This window comes from Equus quagga, unplaced genomic scaffold, assembly GCF_021613505.1.
Source record: "Equus quagga isolate Etosha38 unplaced genomic scaffold, UCLA_HA_Equagga_1.0 73442_RagTag, whole genome shotgun sequence".
NCBI lineage: Eukaryota > Metazoa > Chordata > Mammalia > Perissodactyla > Equidae > Equus > Equus quagga.
In genome coordinates, this window is record NW_025802777.1 from 433,641 (window position 1) to 447,104 (window position 13,464).

The 13,464-nt window shown below is 48.1% G+C and overlaps 1 protein-coding gene across 2 annotated transcripts in view; it reads right to left on the reverse strand.

Annotated features, from left to right (window-relative positions):
* Positions 1-13,464, reverse strand: part of LOC124234250 (trafficking protein particle complex subunit 10) — a 102,237-nt gene that overhangs the window by 42,892 nt on the left and 45,881 nt on the right. For both annotated transcript variants that reach the window (XM_046651499.1, XM_046651500.1), the window contains one exon: positions 11,290-11,537. In XM_046651499.1, coding sequence (XP_046507455.1) covers positions 11,290-11,537 — 248 coding nt within the window. The remainder of the gene's footprint in view (positions 1-11,289; positions 11,538-13,464) is intronic.

Below are 13,464 nucleotides of genomic sequence, written 5' to 3' on the forward strand. Positions count from 1 at the left end.
AAATAAAACATGATGTCTAGGATTTGCCTGAAAAATAATCCAGGGGAAAGTGGACAGGGGCACAGATGAATTAAGAGATTGCCTGTGCACTGGCTGGTGACCACTGAAGCTGGTGCTGGGTACCCAGAAGTTCACCATATCATCCTCTCTACTTCTGTATACACTTGAGTCTTTCTATTAAAAAAATAGTATTACGGGGCTGGCCCCATGGCCTAATGGCTAGGTTTGGCACGCTCTGTTTTAGCGGCCTGAGTTCAGTTCCTGAGCATGGACCTATACCACTCGTTGGTGGCCACGCTGTGGCAGTGACACACATACAAAATAGAAGAAGACTGACAACTGATGTTAGCTCAGGGCGAATCTTCCTCGGTAAAACAATAGTAATAACAATAATCCTATATTATCAGAAATACAAAAGCATCTACTGTATATGATCGGCTCTAAGATGCACTTTTTTTTTCACATTTTAGTATCTCTGAAATAGGACTGTGTCTCACAACTGATGGCATCTTAACCCTAACACTTGGCAGTGCTGACTGTGTTCTGGGTGGCACTAACATCGTGAGGTATCTTACGACTGGTATCCCAGTTTTGGTGAGATATGTTAACTGGTACTACTCAAAATGGAAACTTAAGAAGCAATTCTACATCACTTGACAAGTGAAGAGCTATATAATGCAGATAAAACTGACTTATGCAAGAAGGACTCCTTCAATGCACTCTGAGCACAAAGAAAAGGACGCAGAGCCGAGTGCAGAGAACGGAGAGTGCCATTAAATGTTCCCATCAAAGCTAAATTGCCCAGTTTTTGAAAAATGAGATAAACTACTTAGATCCTTTGAAAAGAATAATCAGCATAGAAAAAAATTATGTGATCAGAAGCTACTTTCATAAAGTGGTACAACTTTCTCACCTGGACAATGGATCAAACCCACAGGGATGTAGAGAAGAGCTGGTCGGCAGGACACAGCTCTGGGACCCTGAACAGAGCACGCTCCTCCCTCCCCAGTCAAATAGGGCGGGCTCTGAGCGAGCTGACCTCGCCTCTCCGCACCTCCAGGTTCCCAGGTGCCAGGCCATCTGGGTACTTTCACCTCACAAGACACCACCAGCACAGGTACCCAACTGTATGGAAACTTCTGCTAACCATGCCACCTCTCCCCAGGCTCACACTGGTAATTAGCCAGGGAGAATGAAGGGTGCATACCAAGCAGGGCTATACACAGCGCTTTAGGTTAAGAGTCTTCTGATTCAGACGAATCCAAGGAGGGGAAAGAACACCCAGGAGTCAGAGCAGGGAGTGCCATGGAGGGGAGCCCTGGAGCTGTGGGTATGAGCAGCCAGGTGCAGGCGGCCGGTTTCCGGGATCAAGGGGCCTGAGCCCCTGGGCGCTGGGCCACTCTCCAAACCGGCAGAGAGCCAAAAGCAATGGACCCGTATGGCACACATGTGTGCATGGAAGGAATCTAGAGACTCGCACCATGACGTAAAGCATGGTATTACTTTGTGGAAAGATTAGGGAATAGATCTTTTCTTGGTATGTTTGTTTTCTGCAAAGAGAAAGTACCACTTTGGTAAGTTTGAAAAATAGTGTGTAAAAAGTAGCAGCATCAGTCAGCAGTAGCTTTTCTAGGGGTAAAAAAAGAAAACCTAGGGGCAGGCACTGGCTGCTGCTGAAGTTTCAACTTCCAATCTGGAGGAGGTCAAAGGCAGCAGGAAGAGGAAACACCAGGCAGGTGCCCACACGGAGACACAGATGCACGACAAAGAACAAAGGTGTGCCCCGTGACTCACAGTGCTCTATCCTATTACCACAGAAGCAGTGTTCGTTCTGTAACTGAAGCCGGAATCCTCCCCAGTGCTGCCTGGGGACCGCAGCCAGCCCCTCCTCTGGGAACCACAGCCCTCACAGTGCTCACCGCTCCCGCACGCTCTGGTTTCCACCACAAGTTCTGCTCAGCAGCTGTAGCGTTCTAATGGCCTCTATCGTCAGAGACTATCGCAGCTTCCTACATTTCCTGCTGCACACCATTTTAAATTTAAGTTTTTACTGAAAAACATCTGCATATTAATTGGTGTGTCCTATGGTGTCTATGTTTCACATGCCATTTACCTCTTACACTGCTCCTTTCTGTGTGTCTGTCTGTCTCGGCTCCCAACCAAAGCCCATGTAAACACCCCAAAGGGACCAGCTCTCCTGCTTCTTCCCTGCCCATCCCAAAGCCCTGACGGAGCTGGGCTCTCTGGCAGCCCAGAACTTCCACAGTGCAGCATCTGAGGCTTTTGGACATTCTAGTGAAACAAATGCATTTAAAACAAAATTGGAGTAATACTTTTTTCATTGATTTCATTCATTTCATTATTCATTTAAAAAAATAAGCTACAAAATACATATAGCGAGATACGTAAATGGTACAAATCCTAAGCTTAGAGCTCAATGAATTTTTACATATGTAATCGCCACTGAAATCAAGAAACCAACCATTCCCGTTACCCTAGAAGGTTCCCTTGAGCCTTTTCCCAGTGAACACTCACCCCAAAAAGGAACGCTATTCTGACTTCTGTCACCACCAGTGACTTTTGCCTGACTGCTGAGCTTCATACAAACAGAATCCCACAGCACGAGCTCTTCTGCATACAGCTCCTGCTGTCCAGCACAATGTCAGTGGGATTCAGCCTTGCTGAGTCTATCAGCAGCTAGTTCTTCTTCCCTGCTGGGTATCACGCCTCTCTGCGAATATGCCACAATTTACTGATCCATCGCCCTGTTGGCAGGCGTTTGGGTTGTTTCCAGGGTTTGGCTACTCCGGATAAAACTATTTGCAATGCTGCCCCCTCCCTGGCAAGGGAGCCTCCTCAGACTCAGAAGGGCACGGGCAGGCAGCATCAGGGGCCCCTCTCCTGCAAGAATCCCGGCAGCAGCTGTGCAGGAGGAGGGCTCGGCACTGGGTCCCTCACGAAGCCTTGTGGCCCTGGGACCAGCATCTCCTGTAACAGCCACACGGATACCGCGAGGTAACAGCAGTTGCCACCAAGGGGGGCCTAGAACAAGGCCTCACCCTCAGGTGTCTGCAGTCTCCCAGTCCAGACACAACCCACACATTGAAGGCGATCTGATCATAAGCCATGTCGTCTGGGTCCATAGTTGCACCAACTTTATCTATTCCTAGGGAAACAGAGCCAGGAAATCAACCAAAGTCAGACCCTCTGCCAGTTCACAAGCTCCTCTGAACATTCCCGTGCTTGTCTTCTGGTTGGCCTCATCTTCTTGAGCACACACCTAGGAATGGGACTGCTGGGTCACAGGACAGGCACGTGTTTAAGCTTTAGCAGACACTGCCACAGAGTTTTCCCAAGTGCTTGTACAAATTTACACTTGTATCACTACATGCGAGTTCCAATTTTTCTATCTCCTCACCAACATTTGGTATTGTCGATCTTTTTTAATGTTGTTTTACCCATCATGGTAGAATCTGAGAACTTTTAAAGCCCGATAAACTTTGGAAAAGAGCGGCTGCACCGCAGCCATGGTAACAAGGAACCACTAGAAGCGGTTGTAAGCCTGGTGTAGCGAAGGAGAGCTCACGTCAGTGAGCCAGTCAGGAGCGCCAGCCCCGGCGCCTGAGAGGCAGCCGACGCGGGATGCACGCACTTCATCAAACATGCCAGGAGTGCCAAGTGACCCACACATCTGCAGGTGGTGGCAGCTTGTGTCCCTCTGAAGGCCGCCAGGCCCAGAACCCCCTGCCGCCCAAACCCAACAAAGAGCCACTCTCCGCGCCCCTCTGCGGGCCGAGTCCACACAGCAGAGCTGCAGCTCTGGCATCTCCTCAGCAACCAGGCGGTGGTCTCGGCATTTCTTGATGACTCACATTCCCTACCAAGAAGGATGCTGAGCACCTTTCCACAGACTTCTGGGCCATCTAGAGAACCTCTCTTGTGAACAACAGACTTTTAAAACTAATTTCTTAATATACTATATTCCTTAGTTTTCTTAAAGCCCCTCCTCTCCTGATAGACTGCTATTATTCTTGTTTTACCATTTTCCAAGCCTAAAATTAAAGACATTCTTTTTATTCTTTCTTTTGTTAAACCTCCACTTTTTATATAACCCAAATAGCTCAAAAACACCGCGTGCTAAGTAAACCCTCGCATGCCCACCCCCGCTGGAGCCATGGCCGCAGCAGAGCATGGACCCTAGAGCCCCCTGCCAGTCGTGTCCCCTTCGCAAACCATCGCTGGTGGACGCCTCACAACAGACTGCTTTTGCTTAATCTTGAACTTCATATTCATGCAATCGAAATGCACACATTCTCTGGTGTCTAACTTCTTTAGCTCAGTTTCATGTTGGTACGATTCGTCCACTACATTCGTTTTCACTGCTGTATGCTCTTCTGCTATCTGAACACACAGCAGTAACTGCATCCCTTGCGTGTGATGGACATTTGGGTTATTTCCAGTTTCTAGCAATTATGACTAATGCTGCCACGAGCCTTTTTGCACTGTCTTTGAGTACGCACACGCACACATCCTGTGTGCGCCAGGGGCTGACACTGTCGGGTCACAGGGGATGTCTGTGTTTAGCTCCAGCAGGTGCTGCCACACTTTCCAAAGCAGGGGGTCCATTCATACTCCCTCCTCAGTGAATGAGTTCCCTCTCTCCACCCTCACTGACACTTGTCAAGCCTCTCAATGTCAGCCATTCTGGGGGACGTGTGTGGGATTTCACAGTGGTTTTAGCTTGCATTTCACTAGGATTAATGAGATTAAGCACCTCTCACATGCTTACCGCCCCTTTGGACATCTTCCCTTGCCTCTTCGCTCCTGTGTCAGTCTTTCCTACCTGATCTGTGCGAGTTCCTCACATTCTCTACATAAGAGCCTCGACTACACAGCCTGTAGACACACTCCTCCACTCTGTGGCCTGCCTTTTCACTCACTGAATGGTATTTACTGACCAAGAGAAGTTCTGATTTTCACGTAGCCCACTTTATCACTCTCTCCCTTTATGGGTAGTGCCTTTTAGTCCTGCTTAAGAAACATTTGCTAACCTCAAGGTCATGAAGATATTCTCCCATATTATCTTCCAGAAACTTTCTTGTTTAGATCAAAATTCCACCTGAAATTGTGGACAGTGTGAGATCAAGATTTATTTTTACATATATTCAGTTGACTCAAAACCATTTTATTCATTGAGCAAGTTTTTCTTGAATTCATTTATTTAAAATCTACCCCAACCGCCTTAGTTCTGTGCTTCATCCTTTCTCCCTCGGATTATGGCAGAAGTCTCCAACTCTTCTCCTTGCCCCACCTGACGCTTCGCTTCTCTCTGCCCTCCGCACACCAGGTCCTAACACCTTTCATGGCACCCCAGCTTCAAACCCACAATGGCTCCCTACTAGCTGGAGAACACAATCCAACCTTCGAGGTGACATACATTGACCCTCATGCTTCCCTTCCAAATCTGGCCCCCAGCACCTCTGTACCCTCCCCTCCACGCCCTACCTCCCCCCTTACATTCTACCAAGACCAAACTCCTTTACGGTTCCTTAAAGGTGACCAAATTGTCTCTACCTGAAATGCACTCTCACACTTGCCCCACGAGCCACATCCACCTGGTGAATTCTTCCTCAGCCTACTCGTTCCATCAAAATGCAAGCTCCACAGGGCAGGGGTCTGGTCTCTCTTGCTCTCTGCTAAAAATACAGCACCTGGAATACATGCTTGCTTGGCATAAAGGAGGCACTCAAGTGAACATCTGTTGAATGAGTGAATCTTTTAAAACCTGGCTCACACAAAAAGCATCCTGAGAAACCTCCCTCCCTCGTACCAGGCCCCGTGTAAATGCTTACTCAGCTGACCAGCGGCACCCGCGCAGAGCTGCTCTCCCTCCTGACGCTGCCCCTCTCCTGAACATTCCTCTCCTGGCCTGGCAGCAGTGTGCTGATAGCCTGCGTGCATGGCTGGCTCAACGCCCTCTTCTCTGGGTTTCCTGAGGGTAGTGGGCCCAGTCTCTTCCTCGTCCGTGCACCCTGTGTCCCAGCCCCACGCTCACAGCGGTGCCTGGCAGGCAGTTATCTGTCTCTGCAATGATGCCTGGCAGTCCTTTCCTCTAACCCTTTTTCTGCTTCCTGAGAGCCATCAACTCTTGCCGTTCTGCCTCAGCAACACCCTTCACATTTCCCTCCTCCTGCCCATTGCCACTGCTCTTCCAGTGCAGGTCCTCATGGCTCAATGTCACACAACAGCCTCCGCCTGCCCACGGAGGAGTCCGGCGGAGGGTGTGGTACACAGCGAGTACCTGACGACCCTGAGCTGCATTCCTGAGCCACGCCTCGGCTTTTGTCCTCTGTGGGGCCCCAACCTCAGAACACCAATCCCAGTGGGCCAGCCTGGATCACAGGCCTAATCTATTTCCTGCGGCTTAACCTGGAAGCTTCGACCACACATGGCCCTTGTTCACAAACTGGCCGACTGGCTGGGATGGGCTCTGTGTGCAGCTCTGGCCAGTCTCTAGACCAGGCGGCTCCTCTGGGATGCCAAGGAGTCCTGCTCCTACTCGGCCCACCCTGTGTGCGAACACAGTCAGAACACAAGATGATAAAAACAAATCAGCCCTGAAGTGAACACATTAAAAAAAAATCATTCGGGCAGTCGATGAAACACACATATAATGGGCTTCTAGAATATATCTTCCTAATATTGTTCTACTTACCAATTTGTTAAAGATTAAAATATATACACATATTACTTTTTTTCTTACCAAAGATGCAGGAAAACAGGCATTGCTAGTATAACTGAGAATGGGACGATCTTTCTGGAAGGCAATTTGACGATATATATTAAAAGCTTTAAAAACATGTCTCCTTGAACTAGCAACTCTACTTGTACAAATACATCACATAAAGATGGATGTACAAGGACACACATGGCTATGATCACCAAGAATTTTAAAGAGTCCGAGTGTTCACAGCGGGATTGATGACAGCCTGCGGTTCCTCTACAGACGGAAAAGCCATGGGCCAAAAGGGACCTCTCGCTATTAGACTAAGCAATGAGACTTCCTTCTTTGTTTTTTGTATTAAATTTGTATTTTCCAAATTTATACAGAGAATATATTCACCTTGTGGTAAATGGAGGGAAAATTTTTAAATGTTGTAGAAAAAAAGAAATACTCTGCAATGGAGTCATTTGAACTCACACAAAACTGGTCTAATTTTATGGATGTTACTCCTTGATCTCTAACAGCCATATGGGGCAGGTACAATTTCCATTCTTATGGATTTTCAATCAGGGAGCTCACCTAAGGCTCTTAATTGGCACCCCCGGGGTGTGACTCCAGGCCCTACCACAAAGGTAGGGCTTGTTCCCACGGCATCTGGCCACCACACTGCCTCCTACTCTCAAAGAAGATACTTTAAATCAACTGATAAATCAACCAGGAAGTTACCGGGACATGCTTTACAAGCCATGAAAGTAAATATACACAGCATTTTCTGCTAAAGAAATGTCACAATTAGAAATGCACAAAATGGTTGCAATACTGAGGCTTTGGGCTTAAAATGGATTAACAAACATAAGTGTAACCCTAAAAGAACCACACGCAGGCCCAGTCTGCAGCTGGCCGAGTCCCTAGCTTCTGTCCCCACAGCTTGGCCCACGGCTGGGATGGCACCATTGTGAGCCACCTCGGCCCTGTGTGTCAGAACCAAAGCTCAACGCTGGCCTCTGGCCACTGATGGGAACATGAACAAGTATCCACCAGAACGCTAGCCTAGTCCCAGGGAAATGAGGCTACTCTCAAGCGTAGAATCAAACGTACAGAAAAAGGAAATAACTTTGAGTCTTTTGAATTTTGAATGTTTCTACAAAAATTTAAAAGAAACTCTAAGAATAAACTTTTTAAGTTAATTGACAACTGTAAAGCTTATTTCAAACGTAACAATCTTCCCGCACCAAAACGCCAGCCTACAGGAAGAATCGTGGATGAGAAAGTTGAGGGAATAATTTTGTGCTTCAAGCATCGCACAACCTCCACAGTCTCATGAGAACGCTGGCACCTGAGTTTACAGGGAACTCTCTGTCCTTTGAAAGGAAATACTCCAGAAGATGTTAACAAGGAAGGTCACGCTAAGACCTAACTTGTATGAAGGGCTGATGACGTGCAGGCACTGTGCTAACGCTCCCTGGACACACGTTATCTCATGGATCCTCACAATCCAAATGGCAGCTACTGGTTTGCCCCATCTCACAGATGGAAAAGCAGCGCAAAGGGTAAGTCAACCAGTCAAGTCCTGGCGGGAAGGGGGGTGGGATCTGAGGGCAGACAGGCTGCCTCCAGAGACCACCCTCCCAGCCTCTGTGCTGGCTGTTTTCCTAAAACCTGACCCTCACAAAGGACACCTGACAACTGGACTCGAGTCACACCTTCAAGGAAAACACTTCTGAAGTGAAAAAGAAGTCACCAGTGGAGCTCTGCAAGAGAACAGCATTCACGTCAGCGTTGGTCAAACGAGAGAGCAAGACGAGAGAAGATCGTGCAGGCCTATCTACCCATGGGACGGGGGTCTGACAAAGGAGCGCGGCGACTCCAAGCCCAGGCAGTTTAGCAGGCAAGGCACATCCAAGAGGCCTAGCTACCTCGTCCACTAGGCTGACAAATGCAGACACAGGTGACAGCGCAGGCATACACGGCAACTAGCTGGTGGGGCATGAGGGGACAGGCACCAAGCAGTTGGATCATTAAGGAGAGAGACGGAGAAAGCGAGAAGTGGGTGGTGTGTCCTCCTTGAATTCAGCATTCAGCTTTGGTCAACTCATCTAAGAGGGACATAGCAGAACCAGAAAAGAGCAATAAATGTAATAGAAAGCAGGGACAGCCTCTACTCAAGGAAAGATCTAGATGACGATGACCATTTCATTCAGAAAGAAAAGAGCCAGGGGAAAGAACACTGCAAAGGATGTGAGGTGCACGCAACACCACAAAGCAGTTAAGAAGCCCTCAGTGCACGCCCACACAGAGCCCGAGAGCCGAGGGCCCAACCACATCACGCTGACACACTGCCCCTGAGCCACAAGCACCTCTGAGGCACCTGTTACTTGCACGTTTCTCTTTCCAGCCAAAAGGGTAATAATGCACCCGTGTGTATTCACTTCCACAATGGCCCGGGAGGTCACAGAGCTCACGGGACAAGCTAAGTCGGGCAGAAGGACCCACTGTGCACTGGGAGAGCTGACAGGTGGAGGCAAGTGTGCTGCTGGGCAGTGAACGAGGGAGACAGCTAACATGCCCTCCGGCAGCCCCACCTGCACTGTCTGGACAAGCCGGAATGAGAAGGGCTCCAGGAGGGGACAGTTGCAAGTGAGCAACGACATGAGAAGAAAAGGCACCGCCACCCCGACTCTATGCTGCATGTCCTGGCTGGCCTCCCAGCTCCATTTTCCACTTCCCCCTGCTGTCAACAGCTCCCCCGCCTCCCGGCCTCCAGAATGCCTGCAGGAGATCAGAGCAGAGGAGGAGAGGGAAGTGGTCGTAGGTGCCCGGCTCCTTCCTGCAGAGCCAGTAGCCCCTCAGCGGAGGGCCCAGCCCCTCACGGCAGCCCTCTCGGCCTGGCTCTGGCAACGCCTCCTCTCCTCTCTGCAGGCCAGCAGCCACCTGATGACTAGTCAACTTTCAAAGGCAAGAAAAAGAAGGTGAGAAAGATTCTTAAACACTCTTGAGTTTGTGACGGGCTGGGCTCAGCACTGCCCACCGTGGTTTCCCACACCTGCCTGAAGCTGAGCAAGAGCACTTCCTAATGAACCCCCCCAGGTCTCCCCATTTGAAAGTGCCAAGTGTGAACTGCTTGGACTCTAATACCCCAATTTTCCCCCAATCCCCTAACAAGACTGAATCTCTAAACCAGGTAAAATCTCCAGACACAGATGAACACAGACAGCCCTGTCCTAGTAATGAACAGTTATCTCCCAGCCCCCTTGTCTGCCCAGCTAGGTCGGAAGAGCAAAAGCCGATTATCTAAATCTACTCAGAAGGAGCCAAGAAAATCATTATTTTTCCTCATTCACTTGATCAGATGTCTAAGGCAAGAAAAATAATTTGATAAAAATTCTTAAATTCTTGAGTTTATGCCTCACCTAGGCCAGGTATTTCTTATTTAGAAATTAACTAAAATAATTGCTCTTCATTTGGTTAAGAAAAAGTTTAAATCTCTTTAGATTATTTCAAACCAAGTGTTGAGCCTGTTATTTAGTATTCTAGGGTACACAAAACAGACGCTACTAAGTTACAAACGACTAGCCCTCCCAAGGGTGCAGCCAATGCGGTTAAGGTGCCCTCACCGTCTAAGGCCTTTAGAGAGGGCCCCCGGGAGCCCTGGTGTGGAGCACAACAGAAGGGACACTGCCCTGGCTTCGACAGTCGGGATTCTGTGACTAGTTATGTCACGGGGTAAGTTACTGACCGCTTCCAGACCCACTCTCCTCATCTGCAAAATGGAATAGACACCCCTGGGCCTGTGACCAGGGGACCGGGGCTGTGGGTATCCATGGCTCCTCTGAAGCTACACGGAACACTTCCTATGTGCACGTGTGCCTTTCTCTGGGTAGACAGGCCACTCAAACAACAGAGGTGAGAAGCGCAGACCAGACAGTCGTCAAAGTTCCCCTACCTCACTCAAATGCTCACGACTCATGGGAGTAAAGGAGCTCAGGAGCCCTGGGGCGAATGAAGCTTCAAAGGCAAATATTTCCTACAGATAAGCAGTGTAGAGCCTCACTGACTGGCTCTTTCACACACACATGCACACACATACTTACAATGTCCCTTCCATTAAACTTCGTGCTACTGATTAATGTGGCACAGCCTGCTGCGTGTCACTCACATTGTTACCCGCATGCTCATGTGCAAAATGAAAAGATAGTTCTGAAAGAAATGTCTACCTACAAAACCTAGTTCTGCACGTCCATGAGGTGAGTAATCTTGATCAGAGAAGACCAGCTCCTACGGAATAAGCCAGTTATCTTAAAAAGTAATTTTAAGAAACTGATCTAAGAGGCTCGCTTTGGGCCAACAGGAACTCCACCATGCTGAGAGCAGAAATTATATTTTCAAGCAATTAATTAATCAATGTACAGAGTAACTACACAAATAATACGCTAAAAATTAAAGACATTTCAGAAAAAGAAAAATCCTTCCTAAGCACCAACAGTTCAATGCCTGGGATTTCAAGGTTCAGAGTTTTCTGTTTGAATAATGAAGAAACGGGTAAATTGGGAAAAGAGACGACTCACTTCCAAGAGCTTCAGCTCCTGCACACAGCTGTGCAGCAGCTCTAGGGCGCGCTGAGCCACCTCCCACGGCCTCTGCAGGAAGAGGAGCAGGGTGCACTGGCGAGAAAACAGGTAACTGCGCAGATCTAACAGGGTGGCTTCTTGCCTCGGTATCAATTCACGCTTCTCCATATCTATGGGCTTTCGGAGGATCAATCCATTCCAGCTCTTCACCGGCTGGCAGAAAAAAGTCAGCCAGTTGGCACCATCTAAACAAACACACATCATGAAAGGCGCTGACTAAGATTACTTCACCTTCTGAGAGTCTTGCTCAGGACTATGAGACCTCGTATACCAATGGGCAGCTTAACAATCAGTTGCTCCCTAGCCGCTGGCCCGCCCCCCTTGGTCTGGCGTGGAACTGGGCTAGTGATGCAGGCCTGGGGTAGTTACCACAAGTACACCCACTTAGTACTCGGCATTTGATGATGAGCACAGGGACCATGCCCAGGTCAGGAAGAGCTTGGGAAGCAATCAGAGTCAGATGGGTTAAGTGGTCAGACAGACCTCAGGCTCTGTGGTCAGTCAGCTCTGAGAAGGCTCCAGGCCTGGGCCGGAGCATGCTGTGCTAGCTCACCTCAACCTGTGTGCTGGAGAGCAGCCTGTTCACGGGGCCATGCTGGTCTTTTTTGCCTTCCTTCGTCCCACACTTTTCCTTACTTATTTAAGCCTCACGCTTGTCTCTAACTCAACCATGTCAACTACCTGAGTCATGCTCCTAGAGGAAAGGACAAGGAAGATGTAGACGTAGGAAGAGGAGGGGAAAAAATTCTTGCCTATCAAAAATTGCCAACAGGACTCCCCAATTCTAACTTATTGTCTTAAGACTCAAACATGATCTTAAAATAAACATAAGAATCTACAATAACAAGTCATTCGACATTCATGAAAAAAATGTTTAATCCATTTTTCTGACTCCAAAAAGGAGGTTATCATAACCATGTCATTTGATGTTCCTATCAGGAAGCGACTCCATATTGGCATACTGACGCTACTAAATAGCTGAAGGGGCAACTACAACTAACAGCATCCTTCATCCAACGGAACGTACACTCAGAGCTATTTACCTGAAGGCTGAGTGAGGCGCTTCCCCACCCCTCAGAGTCCCTACACCAACGCCCCGTCCTCAGTACTCTCCCGGCTCACTGCCATGTTTCGTTCAGGCCTCAGTCCAATGCCGCCTCCTCAGAGAACCTCTCAGACCGTCCTGTCTGAATGAGCCAGCACCTGCTGTCACTCTAGCCCCTTCCCCTGGAGGCTCTTTTGCAGCCTGCGCTTAACAGTATTAGTGAGTGACTTCAAGTTATACGTGTATTTTCTTTGCCTATTCCCCCTTCACGTAAAGTCCATGAAAGAAGTGATTCTGTTTTGCTCCCTACTCTATTTAGAACAGTGCCTGGCATAGTGGGCTCTCAATAAGTGTTTGTTGTATAAATGAACAAAAATGAACAATTTTATCATTTAGCTGTGAAAGGTGGTCCAGGCTTACTCCTAGATTTTAAATTGCCCCAGATTTATTTTAAAACTGAGGGAACAAAGAAATTATGTGAAATATAATCTAAGAAATATGTAAGATATTTAAAAGATATATATGTATAGTATGGATATGTAAAATCTAAGAAATGTAATTTTACCTCTTCTAAAATTTTTTTATTTTGTTAGTAAATATTTTGCTCGGGTTATATGTTTATATTTCTGTCTTAGCAAAGTAAGGGATCCAAACCTGAACTTCATAACCATTGGTTTGGAGTGGGACCCAATCAGCGACATTTCATCATCATCTCCAGAACGAGGACAGTGTCCCTGGCTCAAGCTGACTGTCCCAGCACCTCATCTTCCCACAAGTTTTCTAGCAGATGTTATGGTTCCTTGAGATCAGCCCTTTCTTCAGACACTGGGACAAGGGTTTTCAAAGATGGCTATGACAGCACTGCTTGTGGTGGCAGGAGCGGAAACAACCCAAATGTCCAAGACCAGGGGATGGCTGCACGCATGTGAACAAATCCACACTGGGAAGCAATAGGCAGCTATGAACAAAGATAACTCAGAAACTGACCTGTGACCTCGGAGACACGCCTGTGAGGGGCTGTCAATAAGAACAGGCTACAGACAAATTTCTATATAAAACGATGCCAT